This window comes from Sapajus apella, unplaced genomic scaffold (genome assembly GCF_009761245.1).
Source record: "Sapajus apella isolate SASKATOON/1434 unplaced genomic scaffold, GSC_monkey_1.0 scaffold55, whole genome shotgun sequence".
Lineage (NCBI taxonomy): Eukaryota > Metazoa > Chordata > Mammalia > Primates > Cebidae > Sapajus > Sapajus apella.
In genome coordinates, this window is record NW_022436995.1 from 7,111,860 (window position 1) to 7,136,837 (window position 24,978).

Here is a 24,978-nt window from a genome sequence, read left to right on the forward strand (position 1 = left end):
TAAAAAATATGTGAGATATATACACCATGGAATACTACTCAGCCATAGAAAGGAACAAAATAATGTCTTTTGCAGCAACTTGGATGGAGCTGGAAGCTATTATTCTAAGTGAAGTAACTCAGGAATAGAAAAACGAATATCACATGTTCTCACTTGTAAGTGGGAGCTAAGCTATAAGGATGCAAAGACATAAGAATGATATAATGGACTTTGAGGACTTGAGGGATAAAAGACGACTTACTGGATGTACACTGCTTAGCTGACAGGTGTGTAAGATCTCAGAAATCACCATGAAAAAACTTAGCCATGTAACCAAAAACTATCTGTACTCCTAAAACTATTAACATTAAAATTTTTTAAATGATGAGAACCCTGACCCCCAAATGTGAGCCTTGGACCAGAATATTATTAAAAGTAACAAACATGAGCATAGGGGTCTGCATATAGAATATCTGGGGCTCTAAACTCCCTAATTATTAAAAGTATTATCACTGACCTATGTCAGGGTTTCCTGTTTTATAGCCTGATAGGAATATATTGGTAATTTCCTGGATCACAGATAATATCAAACAAATATATGTGTGTGTGTATATATATATATATATATATATATTTAAAATTATATATTTATATAACATATTATTTATTTATTTACATTTATATTTTTGAGACAGGGTCTGGCTCTGTCACCCAGGCTGGAGTTCAGTGATGTGATCTTGGCTCACTGCAACCTCTGCCTCTCAGTCTCCAGCAATCCTCTCACCTCAGCTTCCCGAGTAGCTGGGACTACAGGCACGCACCACCATGCCCGGCTAAGTTTTGCATTTTTTGTAGAGACAGGGTTTCACCACATTGCCCAGGCTGGTCCTGAACTCCTGAGCTCAAGCGATCTGCCCATCTTGGCCTCCCAAAGTACTGGGATTACAGGCATGAGCCACCTCACCAGGCCATAAAACATATTTTGAATGAAAACTACAATAAGCTACAAATTACAATTTGGGGGTCTTTGCTTAAGTATGAGATACTTGATGGAGGCTTTATTGCAACACTAGTTTGTATACCTTCTGTTAAGAATAATTGCCTAAACTTAAATGGAAATATGAGTCTTTTTCAGTTAAACACACTCCTATAATTAGCATTTTCCTCTGGGATTTAACTACTAAGAGTGGATATTTAAATGAACTAAAAAGTAATTATCAGAAAAAAAGACTTAGTTAATGGAATACCTAATGTGAACATATTGAGATGAAATGTATATAACTGGGTAGAGTATGGGCTAAATTAGGGAAAATTACTCAGAAAACCAAGCAAGCAAAGCAATTAACAATTATTAATTCCAGGATAAGTTAAACATTTTAAGAAAAAGAAAAGTAATCATTATATGAAGACACACATACGCACAGATCAGCTGTCTGTAGCATTTATATAGTCACAATAATGTAAATGCTGATTAAGGAGCTGGTGGAAATTATGATGTAAGTATGTTGAGAGAATTGGGGATGGGAAGTATGTGTTCATGTGGTGAGGATGGGAGTATATGTGAGGATGTGAGCTAGATTCTCATCTTCAATGGTGGCGAGTCAACAAACAATTGTAAAAATGAAAAAAATCAAGAAATAGCAATAACTGCATGTTATTCAGAAGTACGGAGGTAAGGCCAGGTGCAGTGGCTCATGCCTATAATCCCAGCACTTTGGGAGGCTGAGGTGGCTAGATCACAAGGCCAGGAGTTTGAGACCAGCCTGACCAACATGGTGAAACCCTGACTCTACTAAAAATACAAAAAATTAGCCAGGTGTGGCGAGACGCGCCTGTAATCCCAGCTACTCAGAGGCTGAGGCAGGAGAATCACTTGAACCTGGGAGGCGAAGGTTGTACTGAGCAGAGATTCCGTCATCACACTCCAGCCTGGGCGACAGAGCAAGAATCCATCTCAAAAAACAAAACAAAAACGAAAAGAAATATGGAGGTAAGTATACAGAAAATCAATTATGTGTATGTACAACTTTGATAATTGAAAGGCTGGATTAAAAATTAAAAGTCATTAATAGAAAACCGCCTGGATTCATAGTACAGGTCAAGCATCTCTAATTTGGAAATCCAAAATCTGAAACTTTTGAGTACTCATGTGACACTGCCAAGTGGAAAATTTTACCCCTGACCTCACATGACAGGTCATAATCAACATACAGTCAAAACTTTGTTTCATGCACAGAACTACTAAAAATACCGTATAAAATTGCTTCAGGCTGTGTGTATAATGTGTATATATAACATAAATGGATTTTGTCTTTAAACTTGGGCCCTATCCTCAAGATACCTCATTACGTATATGCAAATATTCCAAAATCTGAAAACATCGGAATTCTGAAACACTACTGGTCCCAAGCATTCTGGATAAGGTATACTCAACCTGTACCAATGGGAATTTATAGGTGGTAGAATTAGGAATGAGATTTTGTTTTATTCTTGGTACATTTTATGTTACTTAAATTTTTTTTCTAATGACATATATCATTATAAAAATTATAATGAAGTCATTCTCAAAAATAATAAATAGCACTATTGAATTCATCTCTAATAAACTGTAACATTTATTGAGCCAGGAAAGTTTTAAGAAATAAAATGATTAATTAAACACAATCCTTGACCTCAAGAAGTTCAAATTAGTAGGGAGAGGAGGAGTGTAAAGAAGGCTATAAATACAATGTGATGATTTTTTAAAGAAACAATTAAGTTAAGCTAAATATAGAGTATTTTGAGAACCTGGGTGATGAGATAATTCTTCATCTAAGCCCTGAAAGATGAGTAGGGTTGTGTCAGAATTGACACAGAGGGCCAGAATATTCCCTGCAAGCAAAGGATGCTGTGCAAGGCAAGGAAGTGGTAAGGAACAGGGTCAATAGTCCTGCACAGCTGGGGGCTACTGTTGGGGCAAAATCATGGAAGATGCATCAGGGAACTGGTGATCACACCAATGAAGAACTTAGGTAACATAACTAAGAGTCTGTCCTTCGCTTCTAGGCAATCCAAAGTCATTCAAGAGTTTTAAGCAGGGAACAAATATCTCAAAGCTGCAGAGTGAAGAAAGGTGCAGACTTTTTGGAAGAGAGACTAATGTTTGAACTAGGGCTATGGCTAAATTGAGGAGAAGGACGAATCTGTTATTGTAATTACAATACAAAAAGGGTTTATCAGCCCACTCTTACAAACAAACAAACAAGCAAAAACATGATCCTGAGAGCTACCTTTCAGCCAACAAACCTAGCCAACTTTTTAACCCAGGCTAATTTAGAATGTATTGTCAGTTACTGCAGATGATTATTTCCTAGTAAAATTAGCTTTGGTCCTTACGGAAGACAGAAGTATGAATTTCAAGCCCCTGGAACCTGAGTTTGGGTTGGTAGTATGGTCCCAGACTTGGGAGAATTCTTACTTTGATCCTGATGTAGAATAACTTTTTGCTTTTGGGTTACAGATTTCTCTGAAATGTACTGAAGTCACAATGCTTTCCTCAAAAGAATAATAACATATATCATTAGGTTCCTAAAGCTGCTGCAGCAAAATTGCCTTCTGAGAGATTACGATTTTAACACCAAGTGGACATCTGGTATTAAGGACTATTTATGTCCTAGTGCCCCTAAGATCCTTGTTTTCTGCCATCTTTATAAAGCAGAGTGCTAATTTTATTGCTTCTGAGATGACTTAAACAAAATCATTACAGCTTCAAGAAAATGATTTTACATACAGAGAAGTTTAGAGCTACATATATTTAAAACAACCAAGAATCGAAAGCAGTTATCTGAGATCCGTTCCAAGTGTGTTTCGTTTTTGTTATTGTTTTGTTTTGCTGTGAGATGGAGTCCTGTTCTGTCATCCAGGCTGGAGTGCAGTGGTACAATCTTGGCTCACTGCAACCTGTCTCCCAGGCTCAAGCAATTGTTCTGCCTCCGGAGTTTCTGGGATTACCATCACACCTGGCTAATTTTTTGTATTTTTAGTAGAGACAGGGTTTCGCCATGTTGGCCAGGCTGGTCTCAAACTCCTGACCTGCAATGATCTGCCCACCTCAGCCTCCCAAAGTGCTGGGATTACAGGCGTGAGCCATCGTACCCAGTCCAAAGTGTATGTGTGTGTTTTTAACTAAGCTATATTTACAATAAATTTAGAATAATCAATGAGAAGAAAAAGTTTAAAGACATAAGTAAGTGGCAGAAGAAACAGATGCTTGTTTATGGGTCTGTCCCAAGGTCTCTGACTCCACCTAGCACTAGGGTAGAGAACCAGAAAGTGCCTAGCCAGTGAGGGAAGGGGTGAGGCAGGAAATCTGCAGTGATTCTGACTTTGCAGATGAAATTTCTATCTGGAAAAGAAGCAGTGCTTCACCACTGATTTACTTCATCTCTTATATCCAGGTTTTGTTTTAAAATACATCTCCAGAAACTCCCAATTAGTGATGGGGTCACGAATCAAGGGCAAAATACCAATTCTGATTTCATGAATTATACGGATCTTTTTCCTTACTTGGTTAGGAGGGGAAATCTAGACAATTCAGGAAGAAATGTGGAGCTTGTTCTGCACATGGAAAAACATTATATTAAAGGTGTTTTATGGGTTACTGAACAGGCTCTTGTGGAATAAGCTGCTGCTGTAGCCACTGAGAATGCAATCCTGATCACTCACATTGTCATTGGGATAGAGGACCCGGGAGATGTTCTCAGCCAGGTTTCGGTCCAGCACAGCCTGAATGTAGTCTCCAACATTAACTAGGGGAAAGTCAGAGAAACAATAAATAGTGAAACCAGCCATTGTTTTTGGAAACCTCTTGATCTCACTGGCTGTTTGCTGTGTGTCATGTGGGATTCCTAAAATTCCTAAAAATCCCAAAGGATTTCAACATATCTTCATGCTGGACTTCACATGAGAATCTGGGAGGGTCAAACTGAAGATTGTTTCAAAAATGCCCTCCCTACTTCCTCCATACCATGCCTGCTTAGTCACTGACCTTCAGATCAGAAACTCAAGGCTTTTTTGTTTGTTTCAAGCTCAATTTGGTTCTAACTACCAATCAAAAAGATTAAGCACATGGATAAAGAATCCAAGGCCTGTGCTGTACTCACAGTCTCTGAGGTTAAAGTCATTGGGTGCCCGAGCAGACCAGAGGCGCATGGTGTTGACCGTGTTATTCATGTATCCAGGCACCGGGGTGTCATATGGCAGAGCCAGGACCACCTGTGGAATTAAATAGAAGCAGCTGCTCATTGTTTCCCAAGTGTGATGACACAGGTTGAACAAGGAGTTAGGAGATTGCAATGAAATTCTATTTCTGGCTCCATCACCAACTCAAATTGTACGAGTCCTAAACTGAGAAGAGGATCCCAGGCTGCAGAGGGTATTAGAGGAACATATAATTAGAAGGAGGGGGTTCCTCCCCGACCTGGTACAATCTGGTGACTGCAACAGTCCACACTGACGATGTAAAGAAATCCTTTACCATATTTCTTCCTTTCTCTTTTTTTTTTAAATGGAGTCTTGCTCTGTTGCCAGGTTGGAGTGTAATGGCATGATCTCGGTTCACTGTAACCTCCACCTCCTGGGTTCCAGCGATTCTCCTGCTTCAGCCTCCCAAGTAACTGGGACTACAGGCGCGTGCCACCACGCCCAGATAATTTTTGGATTTTTAGTAGAGACAGGGTTTCACCATGTTGGCCAGGATGATCTTGATTTCTTGACCTCATGATCCACCCTCCTCAGCCTCCCAAAGTGCTGAGATTACAGGCATGAGCCACCGCGCCTGGCCCCTTTATAATATTTCCATGTTGACTCTCCCAAATGCCCTTTCCCTGATATAAATGCAGTGGAATGGAATGATATGGTATTAGTACTCAAAAAAGTTTATCTTTCATGTTTCAGATCAAGACATTGCTCTAATAATAATAAAATATGATGTACGAACAAAGTGACAATGTGAATCTGTACCCACCAAAAAATAGCACTTAGAATACGTTTTGCATAGGTTTTTCAGTGATCTGATTTCAAATATGAAAATCAATGGAATAGGAAACTTATGAAGATATAACATCACATATAATATTTAAAATGTTGTGCTAGATTTCTAAAAGTTGCATAAGGAGTTATTTTAGTGATTCCTATAGTGATCTGCCAAATTAGCTGATAATTAGCTGAGTTGAGTCTAAGTGGTAAGCTTTGGAAAATCTAGCTTGATCTTTGTGACAGTCACTGAAATGGAGAACAGGAAGATGAACAATGTTTCACAGTATATCGAAAATTTATGTGAGAAATGATTCATATTCGCTGTTGCATCTGAGTCAAGCTCAAAGGAAGGAGAATGACAGACTAATTGAACTGGAGGATGCTAGATCTCATTTAATGCAACCCACTCATTTTGGACATGAGGGAGCTGAAGCTAAGAGAGAAGTGACTTGCCCAGGTCACAGTCATGGCAGGACTGAAACCTAAACACATATCTCTTTAATCGGTCTACTGAATTATGAATGAATGAAGCGTCACAGTCCGTATCAATCACATATATTCAGTCATGCTTTCATGATCACTGTGACCTTGAAGTAATAAATCACCCTCATTTATATCTTTCATTAAGAGACAAAAGTGATCAGTCAGGGAAAGTCATTTATAGGCTGGGATTGAGTCTGGGTTCAAACAAGAGTTTGAGCCTTCTGATCCTTGAAGCATACCCAGAAAGTACACACCTTAGATCTTTCAGAGAACTTTAAAGAGAACTTGCTCCCTCAGAGCTCACACCAAGGCTGTGCCCTCTGGAGTGCTCCATGTTGTTAGGACACTAGGGTCAGGACTTCTCGAATGGGTAATCTTTAGTCTCAGGCTCCATCAGCCTGGCCACTTGCTCAGAGTGACACTGTGGTCTCCTTTCACAGGTGGCACAGCTGTGTCACAGTTTGAAGACTTTCTACCTTGTTCTGCTCCCTCTCCCCTTGATCCTTCATAGGCATCCCCCAATATGTCACTTGCACTTCTCATTCTCTCTGGTGTTTGCTTCCTAGAGGACCTAGACTGACAGATGACTGTGTCATTTCACTTTATTGGAAGCCATCCCATGCACACACAGAGCACATCTGGCCTCATGCTCTGACCTCACTGGGTATCAGCTTGGGGTTAATCCATGTGATGACTTCAATCTATAAAGCTAAGTTGTGTGACTTGGGCCAGCTCACTTACATTTACCGCTGCCCCATAACTTTGCCTCTGTGGGCCCAGAAACACACACTCTCTCTAATTGAATTTCTGGATACATTATGAAAATATCTAGAGGTGCTTTGTAAATACAAGTTAGCTCAGCAGTGGGACCCACAGTGTAAATAAAATAGCTTTCAGGATTGATTGTGTAAACTGCATATTTTTAATTTAATTTTATTTTTTTGAGATGGAGTCTCACTCTGTCACCCAGACTGGAGTGCAGTGGCACAATCTCAGCTCACTTCAACCTCCGCCTCCTGGGTTCAAGCAATCCTCCTGCCTCAGCCTCCTGAGGAGCTGGGACTACAGGCAACGGGCCACCATGCCTGGCTAATTTTTTTTTTTTTTTTTTGTATTTTTTAGTAGAGACGGGGTTCACTATGTTGGTCAGGCTGGTCTCAAACTCTCAAATTCCAGACTTCAAATGATCTGCCTGCCTTGGCTTCCCAAAGTGCTGGGATTACTGTGAGCCACCACGCCGGGCCAGTAAACTGCATACTTTTAGACAGATCAAAAGCCGCTGATTAAGTTTAGGTGCCAAAGTCTAATAGAAGATACTTTCTAATTTAATATCAAACATATGTGAATTTCTTTGGGTGTATTAAATGACTGATTTGTGTACAGCTTTCCTGATGACAGTTGTAAACTTAGATTATGCTCTACTGTTTAACCAAAACGAAAACAAACAAACATCAAAACCAAAACAAGAACTTTCCTTCAAGTCACCGTATTAGTTTACTCTTCCTATACCATTGTGCTTTAATTACTTACTTCAACTTCTAATCTGTTATTTCATGTGCTAAATAAATGTATGTTCAGATAGGAAACAGTTTTTAAAATGTCATTATTTTTCTAAACTGTGAATAGCTCTACATGGATTAGCAAAATAAACCATCGGTTTTTTGTTTTTGTTTTTTAAAGCAGCAATAACACAGCTTTTGGCTCTTCTGAAGTAAAATGAAACATTTATTTTGGAAGAATAATACCAAACCAACCAAGTTTAACACTATAATACTAAATTTTTCTCCCAATTTTCACATATAAGAATATCATTTACTTGATTTTATCGTTTTCTTCAAGTTTTAAAAGAATGGCTGAATGTTGTTAATAGGGATTATTTATCAGTGGGCACAAAGACAGCATGGCTCAAACCACCACTGTGATGCCTTCATTCAGTGACAGGGCAATACTCAAATTTAGTGTCAGGATAAATATATGTCCATGAAATAAGTACACTTGAATAGACACCAGCATTATTTCTCTAGGAGTGATATGGCACAAAATAACAGTTTGCAATATTTTGCATTATTTTTCTGACTTCATAATACATAAGGACTTTGGTAATCTTTTGAAATAAGCTCTTCAGTATTAAATGTTTATCCCTTTGAAGTTGCAAATAAATGTTAATATTTGGTGCTGGGGTGAGAAATGACTTTTTTTTTTTTTTTTGAGACATAGTCTCACTCTTGTTATCCAGGCTGGAGTGCAATGGCGTGATCTTGGCTCACTACAGCCTCCGCCTCCCAGGATCAAGCGATTCTCCTGGATCAGCGGCCCCAGCCTTGAGTAGCCGGGATTATAGCTGCCCACCACCACGCCTGGCTAATTTTTCTGTTTTTAGTAGAGATAGGGTTTCACCATGTTGGCCAGGCTGGTCGTGAACTCCTGATCTTAAGTGATCTGCCTGCCTCGGCCTTCTAAGGTACTGGGATTACAGGCAAGAGCCACCACGCCCAGCCAGGAACGACATTTAAAATTATTCAATTTTGTATCAATAACTTAACATAAGAACGAAGAGCTAAGTGTGCTGGTTACTACAGAACTGACAACTTTCTGGCCAGGTGCAGTGGCAGAGATTGCAGTGAGCTGAGATCAGGCCATTGCATTCCAGCCCAGGAGACAGTGGGAGACTCTGTCTCAAAAACAAAACAAAAAAACTAAGACTTTTCTGACAAAGCTGATTGCAAAATGACCCTTGTAAGTCACCTGACCTTCAGGGAGTCAGTTCTCTTTTGACCTCAGCTCCCTTGTCTCCAAAACAAGTGGGTTGCAGTAAAAGAAGTAACATATTTATTTACAAAAATGTATTCTATTATTCAATACTCAATATCACACTGTACACTACATATTCAATGTGTTGTCTACTGTGCTAAATACCATACAAAATGCGGGCTATACGAGCATTCTGAATACCTGAGTGTCAATCCACTTGGTCCCGGTCTTGGTGTGTTCCACTTTTCCATAGAAGTGCACAGGCAGCATGAATTCTGGGCGGGACTTCTCCCACGGGTTTCCATGTCTGAGCCAATCATCTGCTTCTTCTACCTGCAAAAGGATACAGTATTACTTAGAATTTATTTGTCTGGAGATGGGAACCTAGCACTTCAATTGTATTAAATTTAAAACATCTTTAACTGAAACAACTTACAAATACTGACTACTGTTTTGTAATTGTTTAACAGCCTAAATCAACAATTGTAATACTTGCTAATATTGCTCTAAATATTTTATATGGTATTACTGCATTTAATCCTCACATTATAGCAACGATATAGGAGGGAACTATGAATCCCCTTTTAAGGATGAGGAATTGTTAACTGCTCAAGGTCAAACAGTAACTGGTAGAGATAAGGTCTGCCTTTAGGTCTCTGTGTTCCAGAGCCCGTGTCCTAACATCTGTGAATCCAATTGTCCAGCTTCAGCTAAAGACAGAGGCCTTCCAGGGATGTTTATCATTGGATACCTGGGCCTGTTGGGTTCTACACAATAGGTTCAGTCAAGATTCTCATGGCTAGAATACACAGAATCAGTTAGAAAATGCTACTTACAGAACATTCTTCTAATCAAACTTACTGGTATAGGTACAGAACATTATTGCATTACGTAGTCTTTGCTTTTCTTAATCTTCATGTAATTCTGATTTGACAATGAACTACAGATTATAGTTTATTTTGAAAATAACATACACTAAGAGGTAATGAACCTATTTTATTGACAATGTCAGTATTTTCCTAGGTATTTATGTCAATTTACAACAAAATATTTCTCATATAAAATGTTAAACTATGGCTTCTATTTAGGGTATCTTAGACATCAAATACATTTTTTATTTGCAACAAATAAACATACCAAAATAAGACCACCACCACCACCAAACACATTGGAGTGGTATGTATTTTTAAAGCACATTATTGCAACCTTTAAAATATTACACATACAGTTGGGTATTGCTTAACGACAGAGACACATTCTGAAAAATGTATTGTTAGGCAATATTGTCATTGTGCCAACATCATAGAGTGCACTTACACAAGCCCAGATGGTGTTGCCTTCTACACACCTGAGCTACATCGTAGGGCCTCCTGCTCCTAGGCCACAAACCTGTACATCACGTTACTAGACTGAATACTGTAGGCAATGGTAACACGATGATAGGTGTTTGTGTATCTAAATATATCCAAACATAGAAATGGTACAGTGAAAATGAGTGTGAAACATAAGAAATGGTACACCTGTAGGGGGCAGCTCCATTACAATCTTAAGGGACCACCATTGCATATGTGCTCTCTTGTGGACTGAAATGTCATTATGTGGTACATGACGATACATTAAAAAATGGAATTGTGTTCTGGCCAAAAGGGGGTAAATAAAGCAGCTTTGTCAATGAGATCATCGCCAATATGGTTATTTTACCTATTTGATTCATCATGTTCACCTCTTAGAAAACTCAGCTTTAGTCTTAGATGATATTGCTTAAGAATTATGACACAATGCTGGACATCTCATGATCACCTAAATATGAGTGTAAGGCCTGTCTCAGGAACAGTGTGAAGAGACAGAAATAAACACAGCCACTGTTTTTTGAGAATTTAGACTAAACATTGTCAACAGCCAGACAAATGAATACACGTTCACTTATTCAAACATTAATAGTGACTTTTTATCAAGAGAGCCAGTAAGCTTCCCACTAATATTAACTACCAGTGTAATGATGAATGGAAACAGGACTCATAGCAACAACATCTTTAATTAGGAGAGCTAGGAGTTAGAGAGCTGCTGGAGGAGGTATCAGATGTAAGATGAAGCCTAGGGGAGGCTGGGGAGAGACTTGAGCTCATCAGAAAATCACATCTTCTTAAAATGCAGATTCTCAGTAGGTCTGCGGAGGGCCCTGAAATTCTGCATTTCTAACAAGCTCCCAGGAGCTCCTGATTCTGCTGGTCCCTAAACACCATAAAGAGCAGCCAGGAGCAAGGCAATGCAAGGTCATAACTGTAATTCTGTAATTCAGAATTAAAAACTAAACTTCCACTATCCCACTCATAAGAGAACAAAGATAAAATTTTTTTGAGGCAGGAAGATTGCTTGATCCCAGAAGTTTGAGACCAGCCTGGGCAACATAGTGAGACCCTATCTCTTAAAAAAATTTAAAAATTAGCCAAATGTGGTGGTATGCACCTGTAGTCCCAGCTATTCAGGAAGCTGAGTTGGGAGGATTGCTTCAGCCTGGAAGGTCAAGGCTACAGTGAGCTGTGATCATGTCACTGCACTTCAGCCTGGGCAACAGAGCGAGACCCTGTCTCAAAATAAACAAATACATAAAATAAAATAAAATAAAATAAAACAAAATAAAGAAATGGTTGAAGTTTGTCAGTTGATAAGAAGCTTGTTAAGAGTCCACTAACTTGACCGGCACAGTGGCTCACACCTGTAATCCCAGTACTTTGGGAGGCCAAGGCAGGTGGATCACTTGAAGTCAGGAGTTCAAGACCAGCCTGGCCAACATGGTGAAACCCTGTGTCTACTAAAAATACAAAAATTAGTCAGGCATGGTGGCAGGCACCTGTAATCTCAGCTACCTGGGAGGCTCAAGCAGGAGAATCACTTGAATCCGGGAGGCAGAGGTTGCAGTGAGCCAAGATTGTGTCATTGCACTACAGCCTTGGCAATAGAGCAAGACTCCATCTCAAAAATAAAATACAATAGTCCATTAACTTGTGTTCATAACTAGAAACTCTATAATAAAATGATGACATCAACAAAAGATCAAAACATCTTGACTTATAAAATACTTTATGCTGCACTTAGGCAAGGGTCAATTTAGGGTTTTAAAATACTGGCCAATGTGAACACTGCTTCCTGTAACAGGAAAGAACCACAGGCCATGTTTGCCTCATTTCAGCACACGGGGCTATTGTAAAACCATCTGAAGGTATTGCATGAAATAGGAGGACGATGAGGCAGAAACACTCTTCCCCTGAAAACTCATGTGCATGAAAGAGCTGATGACACTTTTTTTTTCTTTTGCTGAGAAATGCAGCAGGATCATGTACTGTCCTGCCCCCAAGAAGCCTGAAATGCTCAGATAAGAGAGGTCAGGCTCTAAACTTCCTGCTGTGGCTCACTCCTTGTCTCCCGTGGAAGTCAGAGGTTACAATTGCTTTTTTAAATTTTTATTTATTTTGAGACACAGTTTTGCTCTGTCAGCCAGGCTGGAATGCAGTGGTGCAATCTTGGCTCACTGCAACCTCCACCTCTCAGGTTCAAGTGATTCTCCTGCCTCAGCCTCCCAAGTAGCTGGGATTACAGGTCCCGGCACCACACACAGCTAATTTTTGTGTTTTTAGTAGAGATGGAGTTTCACCATGTTGGCCAGGCTGATCTTGAACTCCTGACCTCAAGTGATCAGCCTGCCTTGGCCCCCCAAAGTACTGGGCTTACATGTGTGAGCCACCACACTAGACCACATTTGCCCTTTTGAAGGAACATACTTACATAAGAAGACTAGTCAGCTGACTAGTTTTAATGCCATCAAATGTTGTTTAATTTTTTTTCCTGCCAAATAATGATTGGTTTTAGTTTCATTGGGCTAACAACTTGTAGGAAACTTTATTTGCTTGCTATTCTTTATTGTGAGTCTCTCAGATTTAGTAAAGAACCAGCGAATAATTCTACGAATTTTACAAGCTTGTTTTTAAGGTAGATTGAGAAACAAGTGTTTCATAACAACAAGTTGATCTGAGCAGATCTGAGAAGGAGCGAACTATCCCTTCCTGCCTCCACTAAATCCCCAGAACCTGCAAGGTGGTGATTAATCTTCTCTCTACCTTGCTTTCTTCTAATGAATTGACAAATTGGTCTGTAAATTTGGGTTTCCATGTAGAGCAATTCCTGAATGCACATGCTGAATCATATGAAGAGGTGGGGGACGGTCAGGATGGGAGAAGAACTTTCATCTATATCCAAGTGAGCTGTCAGAGCTGTTTCATCCCAGAGGCTGCACAGGGCTGAATGAAGCAAGTGCAGATCTGTGGTGTGAAAGAGCCAACCTGGGTGCAGGCGGCAACTGGACAAGGCATTTTTTTAGAGGAATGACTCAATGGAATCTGTCCCAGCCAGCAGGGATGGAGAAGTCAGCCCAGGGGGCTCCGTCAATTGAATTCTAAGAAACGCTCTTCTCTTCACTGATGGGATAGGGAGTCCACAAAGAACTAGTGAACAAACAACAGGAGAGTCCACGAACTTTGCTTTCTGATATTATAAATAACTGATAAATGTTTCTGTGGCACACTGAGAATTCTATGATGATAATTAGAAGCTTGCTGGGTAACGTGATCTGTGCATGACCGGCTATCACGAACTTGGTGACAGAGGGTTGCAGAAGCCACTTGGATCCAGCTCTGAGATACATACTGTGAGCGCCTTTCTACCCAGGGCTTTGGTGTGATTGTGAAACGTTTTGTGAGATTGCTGCAACTGTCTTTCTCCCCACTTCCTCCTAGGGGCCAGCTATTTTCACAGAGGACTATTACCGTACTCCCCATTAGAGTATATGGTAAATCTAGAATTTTAGCAACACAATTATTTTTCTCAGGGGGGTTCACAAAGAACACTCCAGGACTGCAAATCTTCCTTAAAGAGACTCAAAAATTAAAAGCCCATTGGCCTTCAAAAATCTCCCCAGCATGTGGAATTTTTATCCACCTTCTCCAAATCTGCCTTTGTTAAGAACAGTGTTACATAGGAGTATGGTATCACTATACTCTGAAGAGGCCTGCTGCTTTCTTGACAGATGCTTTTTGCTTTTTATGGAAATAATTTATTGTTTACAGTATGATATATTTTATGTTTGACAGTTAAAATCCCATCCCAGTAAACAATGGAGGTCGTAAATAAAATTATATACCCTTTTGATTCAATTTCAAGTCATAATGAAAGAAGTGATGATGGTTAATAAGATGAGCTTTGAAATTTTTTCTTTTTTCTTTTTTTTCTTTTTTTGAGACAAGGTCTCAGTCACTCACCCAGACTGGAGTGCAGTGGTGCTATCTCAGCTCACTCCAAGCTCCGCCTCCCAGGCTCAAGTGATTCTCCTGCCTCAGACCTCCCAAGGAGCTAGGATTACAGACTCCTGCCACTACCTCCTAGCTAATTTCTGTATTTTTAGAAGAGACAGGGGTTTCACCATGTTGACCAGGCTGGTCTTGAACTCCTGATCTCATGATCTGCCCACCTCGGCCTCCCGAAGTGCTGGGATTACAGGCATAAACCGCCGCACCTGGCCAGCTCTGCAATATTTTGAATGAGCAAAACCTATTTGGTCTTTCTTATTTTTCTTTTTAAGGAGCACTAGAAATACATACTTTCTTGGTCTGATAGGAGACAAAGAAATAGTTTCCAGGAATAAAGACCATTTAAAAAGAGCAAAGGTAGGTGTGATAACAGTGGCCCTTCATAAAATTTAAGGGGAAAATGTACCTGAAACAAACCAACAAAAATTGCTCCTGAGTTTCTTTTAAATCTTTCATCTGACAGTAGTTAAGAGACAAGAAATGAAATCCTTGGAGATTCTTTTTATAACATGGTGAAACCCCTGTCTCTTCTAAAAATACAGAAATTAGCTAGGAGGTAGTGGCAGGAGTCTATAATCCCAGCTCCCTGGGAGGTCTGAGGAGGAGAGTAGTATTGTGAGTAGCACACAGTATCCTTTTCAAAGGCTAACAGTAGATACTATGTGTTGTTTGGTTAGGTTGCGTTGAAGTGCTGGGGGTACTGGAAATGCCTGCTAAGCTAGGCTCTCAGCATGGAACTCTAGGTTCCTTGATTGGGGAGAGGAACCAATTATTTCATTTTCATAACTTTTCATGATCAAACAATACATATTACTTATGGAATATAAAACGTGTAGAAGAGTAAATAGAAGGTAGGAGATTAATTGGCATATTAATATGTAGTATACACATTTCCTGCAGAAAATGGGATATGTAGAAGAGTAAACGGAAGACAGTAAAAGTTGCCCGTCTTCCAGAGACAACTTCTGTTGAAGCTTTGACGTATTTTTTTCTGGCACTTTTTCTTTATCTTTCTGGCCTCTGGATAGCTGAGGTTATACCACCCACTTAACTCTATAACCTCTATTTATAGCTAACATAAATGATTTCCTATTTTGTTAAAATTAATCAAAAATATAATATTAAGGCCGGGAGCGGTGGCTCAGGCCTGTAAACCCAGCACTTTGGGAGGCCGAGGCGGGTGGATCACGAGGTCAAGAGATCGAGACCATCCTGGTCAACATGGTGAAACCCCGTCTCTACTAAAAATACAAAAATTAGCTGGGTGTGGTGGCGCATGCCTGTAGTCCCAGCTACTCGGGAGGCTGAGGCAGGGGAATTGCCTGAACCCAGGAGGTGGAGGTTGCGGTGAGCCGAGATCGCGCCATTGCACTCCAGCCTGGGTAACAAGAGCGAAACTCCGTCTCAAAAAAAAAAAAAAAAATATATATATATATACGTATATATATACGTATGTGTATATATATATATATACGTACATATATACGTATATATATATATATACATATATACGTATATATATATATATACATATATATATAAAGATAATATTAATGGGTTCACTAATATTTTATTATAGAATACAATTTATTAAAGTGTCCTCCTTTTCTTAGGCAAAATTAGCATTTTATTGTGTGCTTACTGATACCAGCATTTTATTGTGTGTCAGATATTTTACATGTTTTTATAATAATTCTGTGAAGTTGGGCCGGGCGCGGTGGCTCACGCCTGTAATCCCAGCACTTTCGGAGGCCAAGGCGAGTGGATCACGAGGTCAAGAGATCGAGACCATCCCGGTCAACATGGTGAAACCCGTCTCTATTAAAAACACAAAAAATTATCTGGGCATGGTGGTGCATGCCTGTAATCCCAGCTACTCAGGAGGCTGAGGCAGGAGAATTGCCTGAACCCAGGAGGCGGAGGTTGCGGTGAACCGAGATCATGCCATTGCTCTCCAGCCTGGGTAACAAGAGTGAAACTCCATCTCAAAATAATAATAATAATAATAATAATAATAATAATTCTGTGAAGTTTGTATCTCCATTTAGCCATTGAGAAAACTGAGGTTCAGGAAAGTTTGGAAAACTAATTGAGGCAACATACCTCATAAAAGTAATCAGGTCTCATAAGTTGACATTAGGTCTCAAATTAGAAATTAGGACCCAGGCTTCTCTTCTACCAGATGCTGCCTTTCAGCTTTTATTTATTTGGGGGTAGCTAAGAATAAACAGCGCTGGTTCTTAGCAAAATCTGGAAGTTTGTCTTCTCCTATACCCAATATTCTCCTAAGCCATTTTCCTTGCTACATTTTCTCATCAAACCACATTTTTTAGTTCCTCCCTTCCTTGGCTCACAAAGAATCCAAATACTGAGGGAGGGGAAAGAGGCCAGTGGTTACACTAAATTCATTCTCATCAGGTCATCTTCCTTCCTACCTTCCTTTTTTTTGAGACAGAGTCTTGCTCTATTGCCCAGGCTGGAGTGCAGTGGTGCGATCTCAGCTTACTGCAACTTCCACAGCTTTCCAGGTTCAAGTGATTCTCCTCACTCAGCCTCCTGAGTAGCTGGGATTACAGGTGGCTGCCACCATGCCCGGCTAATTTTTTTTTTGTATTTTTAGTAGAGACGAGGTTTCACCATGTTGGTCAGGCTGGTCTCAAACTCCTGACCTCGTGATCTGCCTGCCTCAGCTTCCCAAAGTGCTGGGATTACAAGCATGAGCCACTGTACCTGGCCGGGTCATCTTCCTTTCTCCTGGCATCAGCTTAGGTCTCTGCATCTAGTCCCTGAGTGTTCTCTTGTTGGACTCATCTCATAAATGTAGAAAAGGCTCGGAGAGCCCAGAGTTTTTGAAAACTGAGGATATATATTTCTGCCAATTGTGTATGTATGACACTAAAATAGGGAGAGAGAAAGCCTAAATCACATTTAGTATCAGCAAAAACTGTCCACACTAGGGTGATTGTAGACTTGAAGAATTATCAAAGAGAAAAGAAATAAGTACCTAACAATCTGGCTTGGTTATTTAAAGTAAAAGTAGTGTCCCTTGGATAGATTTATATAAATTTTTATGGAGCAGTGTAATTGTACATATTAAATCCGTGCCAGATTTATTTGCTCTAACAGTTAACAACACTGTCTGATTTCGTCTTATAAAAAAATCAGGACACTTGGCTTGCATCTTGTAACCTTGGCATATTAAGGAGGGCAATACTCTGAGTATAAAACAGAATACTGAATGTGGTCCTGGGAATCTGGGGATACAGACATATATTTGCCAGCAGTGTGATCTGAGGTAACTTTCCTTTCTAAGAGACTTAGTGTTCTCACCTACAAAATGGCAATGTGCTTCTAGCATCAAGGGTTCTTGGCTGAGATCATGAGTCAAAGATGTGCTCCTCCATTATGACTGCTGCAGAGAATGGAACTTCACACATTGTAGGTGGTCCACATTCAGGCAGTCTGGGATGAATATTTTCAGAGCTCCCTGTGAGTCAGGCACTGTACTTGGTGCAATGGATTTGGTGATGAGTGATACTGGAAGGCTCTCTGTTCTTGGGGAACTTACACTCTGAAGGGGGAAGATGGATAGATAGAACTTACTGATACCAACCAGATGACAGAGAAATTAGTACAGCTCTACGTTAAAAGTCCATATAGTACATAAATCATCCAGAGCACCATGAAAGAGAAGTACCTTAATGACAAAATTTAAAAAGATGGCTCACGCACCTGCCATCCATCTCGGATTTTCTGATTGAAGATTCCATATTCATACCGGATGCCATATCCATAGGCTGCTAGTCCCAGGGTTGCCATGGAATCCAAGAAGCAGGCTACATTCAACAGAGCACAGGCAAAAGATAGAGTCATTAAGCCAAGTCAAAATTTCCAATCTTTCCCTAAAACACATGGCAGCCACAAAACATTGCTACATGAAGAACCAAATTTGTATTCTAAAGCACAGATACTACTGCACAATAGATATTGATTTTTTAAAATAACTTTCTAATTATAAAATTAATACTATAGAAAAGTTAGAAAATGCAAAAATATATAAAGAGGAAAATAAAGTGTACATTTTGTTTGAGAACAGATGAAGCCAATCTGCACAAGATATGTCGATTATTATCCCCACATTACCTTTTCTTCTTCTTCTTCTTCTTTTTTTTTTTTTTTTTTTTTTTTTGTTACAAGTTCTTTTCTTTGTCCCCGGGCGGGAGTGCAGTGGCATGATCTTGGCTCACTGTAATCTCCGCCTCCCAGGTTCAAGCGATTCTCCTGCCTCAGCCTCCCAAGTAGCTGGGACTACAGGTGTGCACCATCATGCCCAGCTAATTTTTGTATATTTAGGAGAGACGGGGTTTCACTATGTTGGCCAGGATGGTCTCGATCTATGGACCTCATGATCTGCCCGCCTCAGCCTCCAAAAGTGCTGGAATTACAGTCATAATCCCTCCAAAAGTGCTGGGATTACAGTGCTCAGCCTCCACAGTACCTTTTCTAAGGGAAATTCTCCATCATCCCCACGGACTCACCCCACTGGAAAAGACAGGCCCAGGAGAGTATAACTTATATATTCTGTTTATTAGTTATAAGAGTATAAATTGTATATTCTGTTTCCTTCCAGCACCTGACTGACAAGATAATCTGTGGCCAGCTCTGTTTCTTCCTGGCTAATGGAATGCCACTGTTGTTCAGATATTAGGTGATCATATGCTTCAGCGAGGCTGAACCAGGAAGTGAATATTGCTTGATTGGTCTGATCTGCTAAGCCAGTCACAGCCATTGTATTTCCTTTTCCAGTGATTGATTGGTTTTGGCATGCTCATACAATGACATTCAATCAGATGAGAAGTGCTAGAAAGTCTGTTGGATGTACTGTAGTATACTTCTGGGAAAGATTTTCCTTGCTGCCACTATCTTCTGTCCATGAGGGGAAAGACAAAAGGACTAGAGACCTGGAGTCCTGCCGTAATCCTGCTGCTGAATAAACCAGTCTTGGAATGGCCTAAACTCTGGAGTTCTTGTTCTGTGGTAACATATGTCATTGGCTGAACCATTTTTGCTAAGTTTTTCTGTTACTTGATGACAGGGCCTCTGATCCAGAACAGCCAACCCACAGGCTGGGTAAGGATCTGCCTTGTAGCTGGGTGCAAACTAAAGGGTTACACTAATCAGATTGTCCCTCCCAGGAATTTAAGCTGAGACATATACAGAGAATGAGGAAGTGCACAGGAGGAATTAAAACTGACAAGAATGTTGAAAGCTGTAGCTCAAAACAGAAAGGGACTGAATTAGATTGGCAGTACAGCCTTTAAAACAGAGATCCACAAACACAAATGGCCTAGGCTTTTGAGTTTTCCTACCATCACCAATCCGTGTGCTCACAGGGCCTGGTTCCCTCCCATTCCTGTTCTCTCTTGTGGCTCTTAGGCTTTTCCTGAGTCCTGACCAGGTTATCCTTAGAGGGGGTCCCAACTTAGTTGAGATCATCTAATGAGAATTCTCAGCTTCATCAGCCACTTCACTGCGACTTCATTAGTCAAATCAAGGAGCTATGCCATGAATGTCAGGCACAGAGTTAATCCAGTCAACAAAGATTGAGATCTGGGGCTTCACATAAAAGGCAGGCAGGCTGGTTCTTATTGTTAGATGTGTACTCTATCAGCGCTGCTGGCCTTCCTGCAGCCCCACAGAAAGCCTACTAAATTGTCTGATAATTAACTTCACAGGAAGGTGGCAAGTATCCCACAGGCAGTGTTTTATTTTGTTTTGTTCATTATTAATGGCAATGTTAAAGCACACTGTGACTAAGGATGAAAAAATGAAACAGATGCAAATGGCTTTCTAGTAACTCGAGTGTATGCAAAACAAGAAGATTTTTGAACAATTTCTAAAAGAGAGGAGATAATTATTTTTCATAGAATACAACCTGATACATGTGTGGTAGTATACTTTTATTATTAAATTTAAATATCACAGATAATAACGCATCTTCCTTAAAAAAAATTAAACTGTTACAGACAAAAAAAAAATTATTATGCTAGCATCCCCTTTGATCACAACCCCAACTCTGTACTCCTCCCTACAGGGGGTCATAGGGAACAGTTTAGTATTTAGAATTCCAGACCCTTTTTTCTACATGTTCACATTATATACATATGTACATACACATATATATACACACACATTAATAGAGCCAGTATTATATTTTTAGTGCTTTCCTACATATTTGCTGAAAAATAATTCCCTGAAAAAAGCAAAGAACTCAAATTGTATCCATACACAAAAAGGATATTAATTAACAAAACCATACCAATCATATTAGTGTATCATTGCCCACTAGTCAATCAAAAATCAAGCAGTCAAGTGCACAAGGCAAGACAATGGTTGACCAACTACGGTCATGCCTCTGACCTGGAGTCTATCACTGAAAAAATAAAATAAAACAAAACAACACAACAGCAACTTAACTTAGGGCATGCCACACAAGGATGTGAATTGAGAAGCTTTGAACAAATAACAGTGAAGTAAAGGGTCTACTGTGGAAACGCTTAAGCACATAGGAAGGATCTGGTTAACTGGGGTTTAAGCAGTGTCTCTTTTGTTCAAGTTCTCTTCTCTACTATTTGTCTAGAATTGACCAAACCAAAGTACAAACTCAAGTACAAATACAACCGGATCATATCTTGCAGTTCTTCTAGGAAGACTGCCTGGCTCTTCCATGCATGCTCATGCATGGCATCTGAGATGTCTTCAATCGGCCAGACAATATAACACACTCACAATATCACTTACCAGCAAGCCTCCCAAGACCACCATTGCCAAGTCCAGCATCTTCTTCAATTTCTTCTAACTCTTCTATGTCCAATCCAAGCTGGTAACGAAGGGAAAACAATATTGGAAGCAGATACAAATACAGGCCATTCAGAAGGGAAGCCGTTCCCTACAGCTCTGGGTAAAGATATTCATTTACCAGGTACCTTTACCCAGAGCTGTACATTTTACTCTTTATCTAGCGTCAGCTCCCTTGCAGCTTGTTCTGGCAACAGATACCGACTGCAGAGGCAAACTGTATGAGGTGGTGCAGCTGCAGCATGGAGAAGAGTGTGGGCTCTAAAAGTCCATTATTGACTCTGTTACTTCCTATATGACCCGGGCAAATTACTAACTCTATCCCACAATTTTCCTATTTAAAAAATGTGGAGGCTAACAGTACCTACCTCATTGATGACTGCCATGAATTAAATGAGATTATATAAACAAAGCATTTAGAACTATTCTTGGGCAGATATCCCTCAATAAATGTTAGCTATTATCATTAAAAAATTTTTGTGAGTGTGTGTAACTATAGGGTTAAAATCTCAGAAACAGTCCAGTACCAAGCTGATATTAATTGGACTGAGGGATTTTGAAAATGACCAAAAAGTCTGAGGTCAGATGTTCTGAAATGGACTAAAGTTCATCTTTTCATGACCACAGCATATTTACTCAGTAGGGTCAAAAGTTGTTAACCCAAAACCAGTTAGTAAGTCACTGTCCCAGAGACCTGGGGGCTGACAGCAGGCAGGGAAAGTGCAGTCCTGCAATCCAGCTGGATAGGGTAAAATCCTTTGCCTTTCCATGGGGTGGATAAGAGGCTGTGAGAAGCCAAGCAGCATCTGTGAACTTGGGCACGATGGGACTGATTGACAGCCAGCTCCCTGCCCCAAAATGTTGGGGATCACACAGCAGAGTCCACCAGCACCACTGTGCACTCATGATAGAGCTCTGCAGCCCTAGAGACCACACTGGATTGCTCATTTTACAACGAGAGAATTACTGGTCAGACAAATGACTTGTTCCATGTTGACTAGATGCTAATCTAGCCCAGGCATGGCTAAAGGTGGCCTGTTGTGAAACAGCTGGCTTCTCATCTGAAAGTTAGGCAACCCATGTAACTGGGTATTTTTTTAAATGGAAAAATAATTTGCACATTTGAAAACATATGTGGAAGATATACCAATGCTTGAAGGTGTGCCCCAGTTTCCGTGGAACCGGGATTCCTACCTTTATACCAAAAGTTGCTTTCTCACACAGGTCTTGACAACTATATCTTCAATCATGGTTATGTTCTGTTCAACCATGGTTATGCTTCCATTCAGTGTTAAAGGGGCTTTCAAATTTGCTCTCTGCAGATTAGAGCTTACTAGGGTCCTTGTGTAAGCCAACTGCTGGTGCTAACACTCAAAATTTTTAAATTCTAAAAATGTAAGTCTAAAGTATGATATAAATTTTGAGCAAGTAGACATAACATGCCCCCCTTGGAGTGGCCTATAGCCAGGTGGGATCATGCCATCCTGCCTGGCTACAGGCTACTCCAAGGGAGGGGTGTTATTTTTAGCTGCTATTAGGGGAAGGAGAGGGAAGGGAGATAGTGAGGACCTGCAGGGGTTCTTTCACAGGAAATGCTCCACCTAACCTACATGAAGGACACATGAGGGGACAATCCCATGGTAAAGGAAAGGGACAGTCTGAACAGTCTCTGATTTAGAATTTGTCTGCAAATACACATTTCTTCTTTCAACCATACCAGAAAAGTTAAGGACTATTTGTTTTGTGTATAAAGGTACCTGAAGCTCAGGAAAGTAAAGTTAAATATATTCATGAAAACAACTTAGTAGATTAGGGTTAAGACTTCGAGCTCCTCCTTTAAGGAGGAAGTGTATCTTACATCTCATTAAGCAACAGAGAAAGTATGACAACAGAATTTTTAAAGCTGATCATTTTCACAAATTGCATTGATACATAAATAACATTCAAAGTTTGATCATTTCTTAAAAGTGAGATAGAAGCCCAAAGTAAAGCTTGTGAGATTCTGACAGCAGAAGACTCAAGTACTTTTAAAAGACTTGTTCAGACATTAATTTCTGAAACGTAATTTGTGGGGAATGCTGTCAAACACTTGGACTGCAAAAGAAAATTCTCATGAGTCATAACGAGTTCGTTAACTTCTTTTTCTGGTTGTTTCTCTTAAACAAGAGATTACCAGTAATGTATATTTCTAAAAGTTTGTAATAGCCACAACTATAGAGGTGATTTTTCACTCTCATTTTACTTTGTGTGTGTGTGTGCAATGTCCCCAAGTTTCCTGAAGTGCATGTGAAATTTAAAGAGACAAGATGAGAGAAATCTAGGAACAATGTACCTGGTAAATGGCCTCATCACAGGCATTTTGCAGACCGAGGTTGATCATGGTGTTCTGTAATGTTCGACCCATGTAAAATTCCAAAGAGAGGTAATAAACCCTCTGAAATAAAGAAAAGAGAGACAATGTTTCCTCTAAGACGTCAACCTTACCTAACATAAAAATACAAGGTCATGTGTTAGGCCACCAATAAGAAACAAATAAGCAGGACTATGTTACCACAGCTTCAGATGAGACTCCTGTCAGAGGTGTTTGAACCAGAGCAACTCCATCTTGAATAGGAGCTGGGTAAAATAAAGGCTGAGACCTACTGGGCTGCCTGAGAATGCCAAATTCTTAGGAGGTTTGGCATTCTAAGTCACAAGAAGAAACAGGAGGTTGGCACAAGATACAGGCACAAAAGCCTTGCTGATAAAAGGCTTTCTTTGCCTCCTTTTTAATGATGTCAAATCAGTACGGATGTAAGATATTTTAAAATATTACAAAATATTTCTTAAATATTTCTCTCTAGGCAAATAAGCCAGCCAAAACCCACTAAAACGAAGATGGCAACGAAAGTGACCTCTGATTATCCTCACTACTCATTATACACTAATTATAATGCATTAGCATGCTAGAAAACACTCCTACCAGTGCCATGACAGTTTACAAATGCCATGGCAATGTCAAGAAGTTACCCCATGTGGGTCTAAAAGGGGGAGAAACCCTCAGTTCCAGGAATTGCCCACCCCTTTCCCAAAAAACTCATGAATAATCCACCCCTTGTTTAGCATATAATCAATAAATAACCATAAAAATAGCCATCCAGCAGCCCTCAGGGTTATCCTACCTATGGAATAGCCATTCTTGATTCCTTTACTTTCTTAATCAACTTGCTTTCACTTTATGGATTTGCCTCAATTCTTGTATGAGACTCAAGAACCCTCTCTTGGGATCTTGGATGGGGACCCCTTTCCAGTAATATTCCTATAGAGATGTATGACGGACTAAATACAAGTGTTACTGACAACAGGCTTTGGCAAAGCACTATTTTTGGCAAAGTAATTCAGTATCTTTTACCCCCCAGGGAGAAAAAAAGGAACTCATCTAACTAACTAGATTCAGTGTTTTGTGTTTTTTCCCCCTCCTGTTCATGAACCATAGGTTTTCGACAGACAGGAATCAGACTGCCATAGCTCACCATTCATTAATAAAGTATTT

The 24,978-nt window shown here is 39.9% G+C and overlaps 1 protein-coding gene across 1 annotated transcript in view; it reads right to left on the reverse strand.

The window, feature by feature from the left end:
- The window catches only part of PYGL (glycogen phosphorylase L), a 44,984-nt gene that overhangs the window by 13,918 nt on the left and 6,088 nt on the right, over positions 1-24,978 (reverse strand). Inside the window, exons 2-7 of the mRNA XM_032244576.1 lie at positions 23,779-23,880; positions 21,390-21,468; positions 18,321-18,424; positions 9,430-9,561; positions 5,121-5,232; positions 4,684-4,766 (exon numbers count right to left, since the gene is read on the reverse strand). Coding sequence (XP_032100467.1) covers positions 4,684-4,766; positions 5,121-5,232; positions 9,430-9,561; positions 18,321-18,424; positions 21,390-21,468; positions 23,779-23,880 — 612 coding nt within the window. The remainder of the gene's footprint in view (positions 1-4,683; positions 4,767-5,120; positions 5,233-9,429; positions 9,562-18,320; positions 18,425-21,389; positions 21,469-23,778; positions 23,881-24,978) is intronic.